General features: G+C 45.7%; 1 protein-coding gene across 1 annotated transcript in view; it reads left to right on the top strand.

Annotated features, from left to right (window-relative positions):
- The window catches only part of LOC147957980 (uncharacterized), a 32,606-nt gene extending 18,002 nt beyond the window's left edge, over positions 1-14,604 (top strand). The window contains exons 2-13 of the mRNA XM_087531910.1: positions 7,626-8,078; positions 8,244-8,306; positions 8,401-8,481; positions 8,627-8,713; positions 8,926-9,083; positions 9,167-9,215; positions 10,473-10,604; positions 10,836-11,197; positions 12,588-12,670; positions 12,892-13,052; positions 13,456-13,510; positions 14,184-14,604. Of these exons, the coding sequence (XP_087388036.1) occupies positions 7,626-8,078; positions 8,244-8,306; positions 8,401-8,481; positions 8,627-8,713; positions 8,926-9,083; positions 9,167-9,215; positions 10,473-10,535 (954 nt within the window). The 3' untranslated portion in view covers positions 10,536-10,604; positions 10,836-11,197; positions 12,588-12,670; ... (1 more) ...; positions 13,456-13,510; positions 14,184-14,604. The remainder of the gene's footprint in view (positions 1-7,625; positions 8,079-8,243; positions 8,307-8,400; positions 8,482-8,626; positions 8,714-8,925; positions 9,084-9,166; positions 9,216-10,472; positions 10,605-10,835; positions 11,198-12,587; positions 12,671-12,891; positions 13,053-13,455; positions 13,511-14,183) is intronic.
- Positions 14,605-17,202: the final 2,598 nt, after the last annotated feature.

Genomic DNA, 17,202 nt, shown 5'->3' with positions numbered 1-17,202 from the left:
TGATGGTCTCTTCTCGGCGGAGTCCGGGAAGTGAACACGGTGTTGGAGTAATGCTTGACGTAGGTTGTTCTAGGATCACTTCTTGATCATAGTTATTCGTCCGTGCTTTGCCTTCTCTTCTCGCTCTCTTTTGCGAACAGGATAGCCACCATATATGCTAGTCGCTTGCTGCAGCTCCACATATTACCTTGCCTTTACCTATAAGCTTAAATAGTCTTGATCGCGAGGGTGCGAGATTGCTGAGTCCCCGTGACTCACAGATTACTTCCAAACCAGATGCAAGGACTGATGATACCGTTCCAGACGATGCGCTTGAGCTCAAGTGGGAGTTCGATGAAGACTCTTGCCATTACTATGTGTCTTTCCCAGATGATCAGTAGTGGTGCCCAGTTGGGGCGTTCGGGGACCGTGTCGCATGTGGGGGTTGATCTTTTATTTTGGTACCGTAGTCGGACCATGAGTGTATTGGACGATTGTAATGTTATTTATGTATTTGTGTGACATGGCGAGTGTAAGTCAACTATGCACCTTTACCCCTTTTATCTATTTACATGGGTTGTTGTGAAGATTACCTTACTTGCGACATTGCTTTCAATGCGGTTATGCATCTAAGTCGTGCTTCGACACGTAGGAGATATAGCCGCATCGAGGGCGTTACAAGTTGGTAATCAGAGCCTTCCCCGACCTTATGAGCCCCCTGCTTGATCAAATTGTTGGCGTTGTTGAGTCTAGAAAAATGTTTTGAGTCATTTAGGATTATATATATCAGAGAGTTTAGGAATTCTTTTTACTCCCCAGTCCTTTCATCACTCTGGTAAGGCATCCTGACGTAGAGTTTTGACTCTTCTCTTCTCAAATTTCACTAAAATTTTAGGATCACGCGGGTATCTTGGAATCGTTCCGATCGATTTGTGACGAGAACATTGTTCTTCGTGCCTCCTGTCATTTAGGGGTTGTGGCAGTGTCCCAGGGAGTTGAGCTCCGAGGTGTTGTCATCACAATTTTATCGTTGAGATTCTGGAATACCTGAGTTTCACCGACATGGAAAATCTCTTTTATGCAGTTGTTGGTGAGATAACCTCGACGCCACCTAGTACTGGGGCGGGAGTTCGGGAGTATTGCCATAACTTGTATAACGGATGCTTTTCGAAGGTTGAGGTAGACGATTTCCGAAGTTTTTCTCGGTTATGTGTTGAAGGATGGATGTAGCTTGATATAGGATTTGCTAGATTTGGGTGACATATTATGCTTCCCCTGTATCCCCAACACATGATTGCATAACCGGAAAGGTTCGGGAGTTTCATAGGTGGGAATTCTTGTAGCTCTAGTTCTTCTTCCGCGGATATTTGGTTTGGGATTGGATAATCCTCACCAAGTATTTGTTCTTATTCCGTACCTTGTTGTTTTTCTTCTACCTCAATTCTAAGTGGCTTCTCAATTTATGGATATGTGACCATTTCGATTGGAATGCATTCGTTCATTTGGTTCGGATGTGAAGACTATATGTTGCAATTTCAACTCATTTGATTCAGATTCAATATTTGTCTGTCAATGTGCTAACGGATGTCAACCTCTTCAGGATGGCTCCTCCAACGCGCACGACTCCGAGTCCTGATCCGCCACCACCACCTCCACCTCAGGAGGCATGGCAAGCTGTGATGGCCGCTACCAATGCAAACACCCAGCTGATCATGCAACTTCTTCAAGAGCGCAACCAAGGGAACCAGGGTCATGGCAACAATCAGAATCAGTTTGCTACACTCAACCAGTTCCTTGCTAACCAGCCAAAGACCTTCAGCAATTCTGTTGAGGCAACAGACGATGATGATTGGCTCGTGGACATATGCAAGCATTTCGAGTGCAGTAACGTCAGGCCCGAGGACTTTGTCAAGTTCGCTTCCTTCCAATTCAAAGTCCAAGCGTAGCAATGATGCTATATTTATTGTCATCGACAAACTCACTAAAGTGGCTCACTTTCTGCCTATCAAAGAGTCTATCACTGCAGCTCAATTGGCGGAGCTTTATACCTCTCGGATTGTCTCTCTGCACGGCATTCCACAGTTGATCTCTTCAGACCGTGGCAGCATCTTTACCTCCAAGTTTTGGGATTCTTTTCAGAAGGCCATGGGCCCCAACATCCATTTCAGCACAGCTTCTCATCCTCAAACTAGCGGTCAAGTCGAACTTGTCAATCAGATTCTCGAAGATATGCTCAGGGCTTGCGTTATCTCCTTCGGTATGAAGTGGGAAGATTGTCTTCCATATGCCGAGTTCTGCTACAACAACAGCTTTCAAGTGAGTTCGGGCAAGGCCCCATTTGAAATTCTCTATGGCAGGAAGGGCCGTACTCCTTTTAACTGGTCAGAGACCGGCGAATGTCAACTTCTTGGAAATGACTTGATCACAGAGGCAGAGCAAATGTGCAAAGTCATTCTTGATAACCCCAAAGAAGCGCAATCGCGCCAGAAGAGCTACTATGATAGTAAGCATCGTGATTTGGCTTTCGAGATCGGAGACCATGTTTACCTCCGCGTCTCCCCAATGAAAGGTACTCGTCGCTTCGGTATCAAAGGGAAGCTTGCCCCTAGATACGTGGGCCCTTTCAAGATCGTCATAAATAGAGGTGATCTCGCCTATCAACTTGAGCTTCCTTCCAACTTTGCAAATGTGCACGACGTGTTCCATGTCTCTCAGCTCCGCAAGTGCTTCAAGACCCCTGACCGCACCGTCAACTTCGAAGACATTGATCTCCAAGAAGACCTTTCTTATCGTGAGCACCCAGTTGCTATTCTTGAAGAGACTGAACGCAAGACTCGCAATAAGTCAATTAAATTCCTCAAAGTCAAGTGGTCACACCATTCTGACCGTGAAGCCACCTGCGAACGCGAGGATCACCTCCGTTCTGAGTACCCGATGTTTTTCCAGTCCTAGATCTCGAGACGAGATCCTTTCGTAGTGGTGGAGTGTTGTAACACACAAGATATAATTTACATTATCTGTACTCCAACTCTTGCCGTTTCCGGTCTAAGTTATTTTATTTTCCTCAAGTTCTGGTTTTTGTCTCCCTATGTTGTTGTCTGTGTCATGCATCTCATATCATGTCATCATATGCATTGCATTTGCATACGTGTTCGTCTCATGCATCCGAGCATTTTCCTCGTTGTCCGTTTTGCATTCCGGCGCTCCTATCTCCTCCGGTAGTCCATTCTACCTCTTTTCGTGTGTGGGGGTTAAACATTTCCGGATTGGACCGAGACTTGTCATGCGGCCTTGGTTTACTACCGGTAGACCACCTGTCAAGTTTCGTGCCATTTGGACTTCGTTTGATACTCCAACGGTTAACCGAGGGACCGAGAAGTCCTCGTTTGTGTTGCAGCCCAACACCCTTCAAATTTGGCCCAAAACCTCTCCCATCGTCTAGAGCGTTCGATCACGATCGCGTGGCCACAAACCGCACTCAATTTGGAGCTTCCTAGCTCCCTCTATGCCTATATATAGATCCCCTCTCGAAAATCTCGGATCCCCTCCTTCCAAACCCTAGCTTTCTACCTCGCGCGCCGCCGGACATGTCCGAAGTCCGCCGGACAGACCGCCGCTGCCACTCGTAGCGCGCCACGTGGCAGGCGCCGCCACCTCGCACTCGCGGCCCGCCGAGCCCGCTCGGGGCCCCCGCGGCCCAGATCCGTCCGCCGCCGCCCGCCTGCTTCTTCCTCGCCGCCGACTCCCTCCAGCTCCGCCGCGCCACCGATCAACGCCGGCGAGCCTCCACGCCGCCTCGACGCTGCCTCCGCCGCCCCAGTTCGCCTCCTCGCCGCTCGGCCTCCTCTACCTCGCCGCTGCGCCGTCCCGGGCCGGATCCGGGCAGATCCCGCCTCCTCCGGCCTCCCCCGCGCCCTCACCACTTCGCCGGAGTCCGGTACCTCGCCGGCGACCTCGGGTTCAATCGGTGAACAGTACCGCGCCGCGCTGCTACAGTGTTCCGATCCAGATCTGGGAGTTCTAGGGTTGACTTTCCCCCTCTCCCCTTATTTTTTTGCAAACTTCATCATGCCGTATCTCCGCATCCGTAGCTCCGATTTGCGCGTGTATCATATCAAAATGTTCTCCTCAACGAGTACATCATTTTATCTCATTGCATCATTCTCATTTGAGCTCATCTTGATGCCCGAAACGCTGTTGGAAGAGGGGTATGTGATAAATTTGCCAGATCTGTTTCATCAAATAGATATTTGTCATTTTTGCCATGATTAATGTGTGCATGATATGCTCCTGAGCTCTACATGAGTTTTGTTATATGTCATGCCATCTTTACAGAGGTTCTTACCATGTATTTTTGTGATATGTGTGGTGACTAGCACAAGCTTGCAAAGTAGCGTAATCGGTAATGCTCCTTGTTCTGTTTTTGTCGGTATGCCATATGTTCATGTTGTTTCCTAGTGATCCGTGCCTCTTTTGAGAATGATAAGTAAGGATGTTTTGTTAACATTGTGGTGCTCTATCCATCCATGTCTTTGTTTGCATTTATGGAGCACCCTAGCTTGAGTCAATCGAGCTGTACTTTTTCTATATCGTGAATCCTGGCAGATTGTTGACTTGTTAGCGATTTTGTCGAGGATGTTGCTATTGATCCGTGCATGCTATGTTATTGTTCTTGCCATGTCTAGCTATGTCTAGCTTCTATGATATGTATTATTGATAATTGTATGCTTAGTTTGTCATGCCATACTCTGTAGTGAGTGCATCGAGCTCGTAAATAAACCGCGCATGCTCCAGTTTTTTACTAAGTCCGAGATCTGTTTATGTTTTTGCCATGTTCACATGGTTGAAATTGTATTTTCTGAAATCTTTTGGCTCAAGGTCACTAAGGGACTTTTGTTACGTGCTTTGAGTAGCTTCATGTCATGCCTTGCTTTGCCATGTTAAGTTCCTGTAGCATGTAGTTTTCATGCTCTAAAGTGTGCTTCCTGATAATAAATTCCATACTTGTGTTAATTCACTAAGTCTGAAACATGTTATCATTTGCATTTTTGCCATGCTTGTTTGAACATGTTAATGGATGAACTAGCCGTAGCTCAGTGTTCATCTTTTGTCAAGCATCATGAATGGATCCCTGACATGTATTTTGTTGTCATGTTTGAGTAGTGTAGCATATTTATCTTGATGCATTTAGTTGGTCATTTGCTGATTATCGCAGACTGGTGCCATATTTGTTTTGCTTGGCATTTCCAAACCGTACATCCGATTCCGGTGATCTTTATATCGATTTCAACCGAAATTACCTCACCTTTAAAGTGGCACTCTTGGATTTCCAAGTTGAGGCCAGGTTCAATCAGTCCTTGTTAAATCTTACATATGCATCGCATATCGCGTCCCGCATAGCATACCATGTTTGCATCATGTTGTTTGAGCACTACTAGGGAAAACCTTATACACAGAATGTTACCAGTAGCGTTGTACAAAATCAAACGCTACTGCTAATTAGTAGCAGCGCGCGTAAATAAACCGCGCTACTGCTACGACTTTTGCAGTAGCGCGTACTGGCGAAAAGCGCTGCTGCTATGTTTGAACTGGGCGCACATGGCTAGCCCAACCTAGCAGTAGCGCGTATACTGGCCCAGCGCTACTGCTACGCTCCTTAGCTGTAGCGCGCTTACGTGTAAGGCGCTGCTGCTAACGGAAATAAAATAAAGTGAAAACAAGTAGAAAAGTAAATGAAAATGAAAGAAATAGAAAAAAGAAAAAGGAAAAAAATAAAATGTAAAGAAAAATAAAGGAAAAAAGGAGAAAGGAATAGTAGTAGCGGGTTTCAGTAAACGCGCTATAGTAACATAGCTATAGCGCATTTCCGGAAACTCGCTACCGTTACGTTTCACTTAAACAGCGGTCCCCCCTGCCCCCCGACCACCACTTCTTCCCCAAATCCCTCGCCCTCGCCGCCGTCTTCCAATTCGCCGTCGCCCACTTCGCCGCCGTCTTCTGCCGGCGTGGACGCCCGCAACCTCACCGTCTCCCCCCGAGGCCGCCGTCATCCTCACCGCCACCGCCCGAGGACGCCTTCAGCCTCACCGCCGCCGCCCGAGGCCGCCCTCGACGTCACCGTCGACGCTCTCCACCTAACCGCCGCCCGAGCCCGCCCAGGACCGCCGTTGCCCGTGCCCGAGCCCGCCCTCTCTCCCCTCTCTGTAAGTCCCCCACCCCTCCCCCCCCCACTCATCTCTCTGCATTTTAGAGAAAAAATTAGTAGAGCAAAATTAGTAGATTAAAAGTTAGTTAGGGCAGTAGGGTTTAATTAGTGTAGATGCTGCTTGTATAGTATATAGTGATACTAGTAGATGTTAATTAGGTTAGGGCAATAGTGGTACTAGTAGATGTTAATTAGATGTTTTTCAGTTAGGGCACTAGAGTTTTGCTAGGTTAATTAGGTTAGTAGTGCTGCTAGTACTAGTGGTACAGTAGGTTAATTAGGTGATGTTAAATGAATAACCTAAATGAATGAAATTAGTAGTTAACTGAAACAATTTTCCTTCCATCATTATAGAGCACTAAAATTAACTGAATTTTGTTCTATTAGTAGTTAAATGAATTTTCTTCTACACTTTGTTTTTGAATTAGCTTGTGAAATTTGGACATGTGGTTGCTCATGTATATTTGGACACTGTTTCCAGGGAATGATGCTTAGTGGCCTATGTTTTGCCGGATTGTTGATTCATTTCTTTTCTGGCAAATTTCAGGTTCTCGATTTGTCCACTTTTTAGCAAAGGTCATGCCGAAATTTTCCGTGAATTTCGGCATGACTTGTGCTACAAACTAGGACATATCGAGTGCCCGTGATTTGCCGCATCAGGAAGGAGTCAACATTCCTGCAAAACAATAGGCCTTTTTAATGTCATTATTCATTTTATTAGGTCTAGAATTAATTGACTAGATTTAATCATAGGAAACATGGCTAGCAACGATGAAGGACAGGGTTCTGGTGATTGCGACGACGCCTATCGGGCGGCAGACGAATTTTTTAGCCTTACCGACGATCAACCGATGTTATTGTTGGGCCCACCGATGGCATCGGGGACTGAGATCGACACGCAGACCGGTGCTGAGACTGAGATCGGTGCTCAGACTCAGACCGGCATCGAGACTGGCGCTGAGACTGAGACCGGCGCTGCCTCGGGGAGCGGAGCCGGTGTAGAACCGAAAGCAAAGAGGCAACGGGTTCCTACCAAACTCAGGACTACTAGAGTGGTGGTCACGAAGGTGGACGACGGCAATTTTGAGCCAACAGCGCCCGAGGAAGTGCGACGATGCTACGACAATCAAATAGGCTACATCGTACGGACAAGCGCCACCATCAACGATGAGAAACTACAGAAGATAGAAAATATGAGGAGCTCCCTCCTAAAGAAGTTTCACCAGATATTCTTGTTCCGGGGCCGGAATGAGAATCTCTACTCCTAATGAAGCAGTTGGTAGTCTCCGCCGGTCAATTTTCGTCCCACCACTTTCGTCCGGTTTTTTTTCGTCGATTAACCTTCGCCCACCTCCCACCACCCCGTGCAAAACCAAAAAAACATACGCCACCATCCGTCTCTCGATCCACCCGATGCGGCCGCCCTATCTCCCTCGTCTAGCGATGCAACGCCGCCCCAATCTCCCCGCTCCGCCGCTGCCGCCCCCGCCTTCCACTATCACCCGCTCAGCCACCTCCACCCTCCTCTACATCGCCGGAGGAACGGGCACACCTGGCGCGCCGCCTCGAGGCCGCGCTCGAGCAGGTGAGGAGGGAGTCGGTGCGGCAGGGCGCAACCCTGGACGAGCTGAGGCGGCGGCTCGAGCGGCGGCGGGCGCGCGCGGACGAGCTCCTCGTCGCCAGGCGGAGGGCCACCGAGGGCGTCGAGCGCCGCAAGGAGCAGATGCAGGCGCAGATCGAGCGGGTGCTGCTGCTCTCCAGGGCCCTCGCCGCCGCGCACCGGCAAGTGCAGGTACCTGCCTGCCCGCCCGTTTCTTCCTCTCAACGCGAGACTGGAATGCTTTGGCTATTGTGGCTGCCTGCGTTTGGTCCAATAGCATCTGTCAATAGCAAGGTCTGTACTCTATACTGATACATTATGTAGCAACACTCTGTTTGTGCACTATCCTATTCATGATGTTTGCTTCATGATATAACAACAATTTTACTTCATCTTACTCTGTATACTTATGTCCTCTCTTTAGTTATACTTCTCTCGGGCTGACAAATTTCAATGCAGGCAGGGGTCTGGAAGTGCATGCCGCAGTATATACGGTGGATTTGTGAAATGGTGTATGGAAAAGTAAGTTTTCTCTTGGTTAAGGCAGAGAAATTGAATTGCTTAATATGCATGTTTTTCTATTGTAAAACGATTGAGTTTGACCCTATACTTGTAGAATGATGATGGAAGTGACAGTATGGCAGTACAGCTTGTTGACGAATTGCATTGGGATGATCTTGTTATAATCATAGCAGTGGTATGTCAATGTGATCTCTGTTGTATAACAGATATTGCTCATCGAGTCATGGTTCCATTAACACCAATCCTTAACTATATAGTGACACCGTTTTACCATTTTTATCCCAACATCTTTCTCTTATTATGTTGCTTAGTGGAATTAGGTCAGTTCAAAGCAGAAGGAAACCAGTAGCACCAGTGGGATGCGGGACACTGTTGAAACAAGCCCCCTCTTGCAGTACAGGGCCCAGGTGATTGCATTTTCATCTTTAACTTGTTTTTGGCACATATAGTACAATTTTTTTACGAATCATCAAGGAAACAAAATATCCCTCCTCTTGTGTGGACCCTCAAGTTTTGTTGTTTCAATTTTTTTAAAGTCTTTTGGCCATTTATCTCTTTAGCTGCAGCTTACTGTTTCTTGCTCTCACTCTGCACTGCACTACTTTTTCTTATATTCCAGACTGTAGTGCCAAGTCACATATTGAAAATGGAAGAGGTCATCAAGAATTGTGATTTTGAATCCTTTGCCAGGTTAACTTGTGCAGATAGCAACCAGTTTCATGTTGTATGTTTGGACACGAGTCCTCCCATGTTCTACATGAATGATACGTCACACAGGTAGTTTTTTGGCAGTCCTGATTTTGAGGTTCTGTTAGTACTGAAATCCCAGAGTTGAGGATCGCTCTTTCAACCAACTGCAGGATAATTAGCCTTGTGGAGAAGTGGAACCACTCGGAAGGAACCCCACAGGTATATTCTGTTCCTGTTTAACACTTGCTACCTTGTTTTAAATTCTTCTGACCTGCGTCAGTGCTGCATATAGGGTTCTAAAATAGGGTTGGTTAAGCTTTGTTATGATATGCCAGTACAATAAGTTTTCACTGAACTGGATATAACATGTTTAACTAGCATCACACAATGAAGTAATTTAACTTAATTTAAAAGAGCAACAAAATTATTGCCATCTTTCTGAAAAAGGTCCAGAAAATACGAGTTTAAGCTTCCAATCCTTTGGTTTTTAGGGAACATATAGTTCAGTTTGAAGAGTTCATGATGAAAACATATTCCCGCAGCCACTGCCTCCTCGATCTACGCTAGCCAGGAGCAGCAAGGTCAGCCCCCACACTGCATTTTTTTCTTCAGGTCTTGGCATAGGAAACTGAAAAGGAGATGCTCCTAAAGTCACCACATTTAGGAAAACATAACAAGTCTTCTTTTGCCCCCCCCCCCCCCCCCCCCCCCCACACACACACACATGCAGCTTGTTGCCACACTGGCCAACTCCTAGCAAGGTATGTCCGAGGGTCGCTTGGGACTTGGGAGGTGCAGAGTGGTGAATTAGTGCATCGGGTCCCTCAGGAAGGTGTTGCGGTCAGTGGAGAGGTGGGAAGATTTGGTTGTTCCAAATGCACATATAATTTAATAAGCATATATACATCCCATGTATATGCAGCCTACAAAATATATGCATCGAAGTATTCATCTCTGCAGTTTTTAGGTTTTTCTTTTTTCTTGGTACCTTAGGCTCACATGGGTAGGAATAGGATATAAGCAAAGAGTAGCACGTTGGTCCAGGATTCATTTCTCCATCCAGTGATGCGTAAAGTCCAGGATTATTTTCATGTTGATTCATTTATCATGTTGGTTCCGGAATCTGCTTTGATGCGTAAAGTCCAGGATTATTTTCTCCACCCTGTTATTAATTCTAGGAGCATCTTACATATTTTATAAAATAAGGCATGTGCAATCATCGATCTGTTTTTGTTTTCCCTAGGAAGGGCATTGTAACTATATCATGGTCAGAACATCGACCCTGTTAGTAATTTGGTTTAAAGAGTTTTGCTTCTGTACACCTCTTAAATGTTTGCACGAATCTTGAAGTTACTAAGAGTACCAGATAACAGGTCCTGGTTCTACAAAGAACTCCTTCGTATGTGTGACCGCAAACTCTTCTTTTTCCAGTATATAATGTTCATAACATAAACTCATGCTTGCTGAATTTGATAGGTGAAATGTGGAGTAAGAGGAGACACCAGACCAAGATGCAATGAATATTTTGATTCGTGGTGATTGGGCAGATGACTATCAACACCAACTGCAGCATCGTCCATCTTGCGAGCATACTACCAAGCTGCGGAGGTATGGAAATGCCATGTTGTGTTTTTTGTGAATAACACCTTTTTATCTTCATCTTGATAAGTCACTGCATTTTGTGTTTTTGCACTGTGGTTCAGTATGAGAGATAGAATAGTTAGTGTAGGAAACTTATGTACGAGGGGCTCAGATTCAGTTAGTTTTTATGTGAGAGTGCATATGGTGTTGTTGCTACGAGTCTGCTGGTCAGTAACTTCCAGTTGGCTTCATCTACAGGGTTAAGGAGGATTTCACCAAGAAATAAAAACGGAGAAGAGGCCATAAGTGCTACTACCAATAGCCTCAAACAAGAAAATGGATACTTTCCGTGATATCTGTGCAATATTTCAAAAGTTTTAGCAAGTGTCTAATCATATAACGTGAATAACAAATTACTATTAGTATGAGCAATGTGCATGGTTCAGAAAAGAGTAAACAATGTGAGTTACTATTCTATTACAGTGGATATCTTCTTTTTCCAGGCCTAAGCTTAAAGAACAAGTGAGGTATTGTGACCAACACCCTGAGGAGATTGACACACTTGTAGAAGTGAAGGCTCAGTTTTCAGAGGCGAAGAAATGCCGCAAAACTTCGAGAAGGTGCGTGTCTATTGTACTTTCAGTCTGATAGTGACTGATTCCTATGGGGTTATTTCCGAAACTTTGTCCTGTTTGCTTATTTCCTTACAAGTTGTAATCTAACCTTGAACTGCTTATCAATAGCTGAGCTTCAGTTAAAACTACTACAAAGAAAACTCTTAATATTGTTGCTCGATTTTGCAACTTCCATCTCAACCTAAGCTCGTCAGACCCACTTAGAGTATGCGAACTTCTACTGTTTGTGCATTGGTGATTGGCATCACCGACAATAGTTTTCTACTACAGATCTTGATCTAGCTGAAGCAGGGAGCAATGCCTAGCTGTAGATGTTGGCCCTTCTTTATGAAGATAAGTTTAGCCTTTAGGCAAAGCAAAAGTTAAAAAATTAGTGCAATTTCTCGATTGTTTTATGCGTTCTTATTCGAGTACAATTTCAGAAAATTAGTACCCATTATCTTTTAAAGGGGAGATTCATAACCAACCCAAATTAGTGCCCCTTCAAAGTCACTTGGCGTTTTCTTCACGTGGATGGCGGAGGCGGCGGCAATCACTCGAGGCGGCTGGGGCACCTCGGGCTGGGGGCTTTGCGCTGAGTCCAGGGCAGCTCCCTGGCCGTGCGGTGGCAACCGACAACCCCATGGCTGGTGGTGCTGGCAATGGTGTGCATGGTGGCGGCCGCGGATCTGGATGTGGTGGCAACCGACAACCCCATGGCTGGTGGTGCTGGCGATGGTGTGCATGGTGGCGGCCGCGGATCTGGATTCCATCCAGATCCGTCGTTGATTCTTCACGTGGATGGCCGGTGGCGCGATGAAGGCCCCGGTGAAGGGATGGAGGGTCTCCAGCGGAGTTTCGGCGGCAACATACGTCTTTATGGAAAAGCTCCGCACGGTTCTAGCCAGCCGCGAGATCGGGACGACACGGCTTCCGGTGAAAACCGCGTCTGACTGCGGTCTTGGCGGACGATGGCGGTGTCTCCGATGTCGTTTCCTTCTCAAGTCCTTGTCATTGCAGGTCACGTCAACTCGATCGGGATGTTCTGGGGGAAACCCTAGATTTGGGTCTACCGGATCGGACAATGACGGCACCTTCAGTGTCGTTCTCCCTCCTGGGGGCATTGTTTTGGATCAAGTGCTGGCTAGAGGGGACAAGAGGGGGAACGGTGTTACATCTAATGCAAGGCGCCACGGAGTTCCGGCGACGGGCATGTGTGGATGGATATGTGCAGGATGGTGGCGTTGTCTAACGCCGTGGTGGCATTGACGATAGGCCTGGCAAGGTGGATGCGTCAGTACCTGTTCTGGAGATGGATCGACATCGACAGAAGACGGCGGCGGCTGCAAGCTGAGATCGTTAATACGGATGTTAATTATGTCGAGATTGCTTGCAGGTCAGCGGCGTCAGGTCTGGAGATGCGGATGCCCCTACATAGCGTGGCGCCAGTGGCACGTCGGGGATCCTTCATCACCCAAGGTAAACCTGCGCTTGACTTCCTTCCTTATTCCCCTCATGTTCCGATGTTTGTTAGCTACCATTAGATTGGATCTTGGTTCTCTATGTGAATGGTTGTACATAGTAAATTTTGGTGATCTATTTTGGACTAATGAGGTTTCTAGGGTCAATTAGTATGGCACAAACTGTGTTGGTCTTGAACGTATGTATGCTTTCTCAAATTGTATTGATTTCCCTTCCAGGAACAAACGCAATCGGCACTACTACATTACTGCAGTCTGCACATGCTGTGTTGAGGGGATTGGAGGAATTGGTAGCACGCCATAAAATTTTGCTTACCTTCTCTAAAATCATGCTTGTTTCATTCATTGCTTCACATCACCAAGTTATTGGTGCGATTGAGGTATGCATCTTTTTTTAGATAATAGAAGGCATGTATCTAAACTTCTAAAGAAACACGCTATGTGAATTAACTATGTACTATATTTGACGAATTGTCGTGTAAGCTTTGTAGTTCAGAAAAATATCTTGTTTCTTACAGTACATCATGTGGTCAGCACAATGGAGAAACAAAAGAGAACATCTATCATTTAGTTCAGTAATATCATATTTTAGGCGTTGTCATTTTATGCGTGTTCAGAAAGTTCCCATATTAAATTTATCATTTCATAAATATACCATGACTCTGAAGGTTGTTTATTTTATATTATTCTTGCCCTAATTCCATCACATCATTAACAAGCTCATTGCTTCTAAGAAGTGCACCCATGTAACAAGCTTCTATAACTTGTATTTTTTTGGTACAGTCCAAGCTTGTTTGCACTACTGGATGCCGCTCCATTTAACTCCATGTGCTGTTTGGTAAAAACCGATTCACGTTTTACATCCAAAAGTTGTATTCTTTGACACTACAAAATGCACGCCAATAATTCTTCATGCATTTTGTTTTATAGGTCACACTACCATATTATATATTGCAAATATTCAATAACATAGGATTTCTTTTTTACTTTATACTTACACAGATGTGCAAGAGAAAAGGTTTGCGTATGGTTCAATGCAACTAGAACAGGCTGGTGGGGGAGGGGGGTGGGGGTCGATTTATGTTCGAGAAGAAACTTTGGGTTCTCCTTTTATGATTGTACTTTTTATTTCGGAATAGGATATTCCAAAGTAGAAATATCTTATGAAAGATCTTGATGGGTAGACAACAAATATACAGGATAAGCATGTGTGGTAATGTTGGATCAATGAACGACAATTTCGGTTTCAGTTTGATTTACGCCTATGTATCATCATACATCATACCCTTAATTTTTAAAAACATAAGTTCAAAATTATATTTATATGATTTTGGGTAGGTGGGTGGAGGGGGGGGGGGGGGGGGGGGTTAATATTTGCCGGTCTATGCCTACCAAAAGAGCGTCATGTTACTAACAGAAGAGTGCCATGTTACTTTGTATCCTGTCATTTCAAGTCCTTGGAAATTCTAAATCATGTTCTAATGTTGGAAATGTTGTTTTTTCTTTTGCAGATTTTATAGGGGTAGAGAGTTTGTGCGAAAGTGCAGGGGCGCCGGTGGTACAGGTTGAATTGAATCCATGGAAGATTTCAACTCATAATCTTTGCTGTCAATCGTACACAAAAGTTCCTGATTTTTTTAACCTGTCTTGGAGTAAATTGCCATTTCTTTTTTAGATTGACTCATGGTAATACTAGCATGTACACACATGAATGCATGTCTGAACATTTTGATGTGATTTTGTAGATAAGAAATTACAAAGATATAAACGAACCAACCTTCTTTGTAATTATGTATTTTACTCCTTATAATTGCCAGCAAGGACTAGCTATTTTATCATATTTTCATCTAAAAGAGAACCCTGGCGTGTCACAACATCTACGACACAGTGTGGAGCAATGCAATGTCACAATGGCATTGGAGGCAATAGACTATTTTAACTCAGTGTTATAAATATGAAAGGAAACAAAGAAAGAAGACAACACATATTAGGACCACGGTATGTGTATAATATATTTCTAGAAATGCATAACCAATATGTTGATATGTCTAGACACTTGTCACTATTGTCAAATGTATGTGATAGTGAGAGAATATTAATGTAAGGTGTTTAATGTACTATCATCCATGGATAGAAAGGATATGAACCATGACAAAGAAGAGCAATCACTATGTGATAGCAATATCGGAGATGAGGTCGTAGGGTTCGCTGAAAATAGGACGCCGGAAGGGAGAATGAAGATGGTGTCATGTCTTGTTGCGGCTTTGACTAAGGAGTAAATAGAATGAAGATGGTGTCAATGTCTTGATGCAGTTTTGAGCGAGGAGTAAATAGAAAGAAACAGAGAGAAGAGAATGATTGTCTTATGTATTCCCACAATTTTTCTCACAATTCTGATATGTACCTAGAATTACATTATCTATGTATATAGAAAAGCCGAGGGTTTGCATCTTGGTGAACAAGATAAAAGATGACCACAACTTATGCCTTTGTGCTTATCTATATTTCTCTTGTGCCCATAGCAACGCACGGGCATTCTACTAGTGATTATAAAGATCCAGATGAGGACCCGGCAATGAAGAAGGTAAACAAACACGGCATGACCAAGTTTAGCGACGCGTTGGCCGCCTGGAAAAATCGAGTGAAAGCAAGGATCATAGACAAGAAGGAACCCTACTCCGAGATTGTAAAGGATAATCCGACAATCATAGAAGAGCAGTTTCAAATATTCAAGGAGGCTTGCGAGGCCGAAGATGCCAAAAAAAAGTCTTAAGTACATGAAGGGGCTTCAAGAGAGGAACTTTGGGAGCCACCACCTCGGAAGCCGTGGTTACGGCGGAAAGAGGTCCAAATGGGCCAAAGAGGACGCGGAAGCCGCGAGTCTGGGCATCGCAGACCCCTTGGCGGAGTTCACCGTCCAGCAGGAGCGTGACGTCCTCAGGGCCCGGCACCGTTGGGACCCAGTGAAAAAGGTTTACGAGACAACATCGGTCATTACGGAGTTCATAAGACTGCTGGTAATTTTAGTTTCTGATCAATTCGACTACACACGTTAGTCATATTTGTAAACGATCGTTGTGCCTTTTGCAGAGAGAGCAGCACAGGATTGCGGCCGAAAGCGACTCGCCGTCAGAGGCATTGGCGAGGCCCAAGTGGGACACTCCATTCAACCGGGCGTTGAACATATTGAAACGACAAACGGTGGATACTCGACCGTCGTATGGACGCGTGCATGATGTCGGAGACGGCGCCATGTGGAAGAAGTACTACCGTGAGACCACGGAGGAGAGAAAGGAAAGACGGAGGTTAAATGAAGAAAACATCGACAAGAGGGTTGAGATTGCGGTTGAGAAGAAATCAACTCAGACAGTCGCAACAGCGGTAGCTGCCGCTGTTGGGTTTCGTAGTAATTTCAAAAATTTCCTACGCACACGCAAGATCATGTGATGCATAGCAACGAGGGGGAGAGTGTTGTCTACGTACCCAACGCAGACCGACTGCGGAAGTGATGACACGACGTAGAGGAAGTAGTCGTACGTCTTCACGATCCAACCGATCAAGCACCGAAACTACGGCACCTCCGAGTTCGAGCACACGTTCAGCTCGATGACGGTCCCCGGACTCCGATCCAGCAAAGTGTCGGGGAAGAGTTCCGTCAGCACGACGACGTGGTGATGATCTTGATGTACTACAGCAGCAGGGCTTCGCCTAAACTCCGCTACAGTATTATCGAGGTATATGGTGGCAGGGGGCACCGCACACGGCTAAGGAATAGATCACGTGGATCAACTTGTGTGTCTAGAGGTGTCCCCTGCCTCCGTATATAAAGGAGTAGAGGGGGGAGGCTGGCTGGCCAAGGAGGGAGGCGCAGGAGGAGTCCTACTCCTTCCGGGAGTAGGACTCCCCTCCAATCCTATTCCAATTAGGATTCCCCGAGGGGGAAAGAGGGAGAGGGGTGGCCGGCCACCTCTCCTAGTCCTAATAGGGGGGAGGCGCGCAGCCCTTGTGGGCAGCCCTTTCACCTTTCCACTAAGGCCCATGTAGGCCCATATGGCTCCCGGGGGGTTCCGGTAACCTCCCGGTAACCCGGTAAAATCCTGATTTCACCCGGAACACTTCCGATGTCCAAACATAGGCTTCCAATATATCAATCTTTACGTCTCGACCATTTCGGGACTCCTCGTCATGTCCGTGATCACATCCGGGACTCCGAACAACCTTCTGTACATCAAAATGAATAAACTCATAATGTAACTGTCATCGTAACCTTAAGCGTGCGGACCCTACGGGTTCGAGAACAATGTAGACATGACCGAGACATGTCTCCGGTCAATAACCAATAGCGGGACCTGGATGCCCATATTGGCTCCTACATATTCTACGAAGATCTTTATCGGTCAGACCGCATAACAACATACGTTGTTCCCTTTGTCATCGGTATGTTACTTGCCCGAGATTCGATCGTCGGTATCCAATACCTAGTTCAATCTCGTTATCGGCAAGTCTCTTTACTCGTTCCGTAATACATCA

This window comes from Triticum urartu, chromosome 7A (genome assembly GCF_056163025.1).
Source record: "Triticum urartu cultivar PI428250 chromosome 7A, HENAU_Tu73, whole genome shotgun sequence".
In the NCBI taxonomy this organism is placed as follows: Eukaryota; Viridiplantae; Streptophyta; class Magnoliopsida; order Poales; family Poaceae; genus Triticum; species Triticum urartu.
This window is presented reverse-complemented; position numbering and strand designations above follow the sequence as displayed.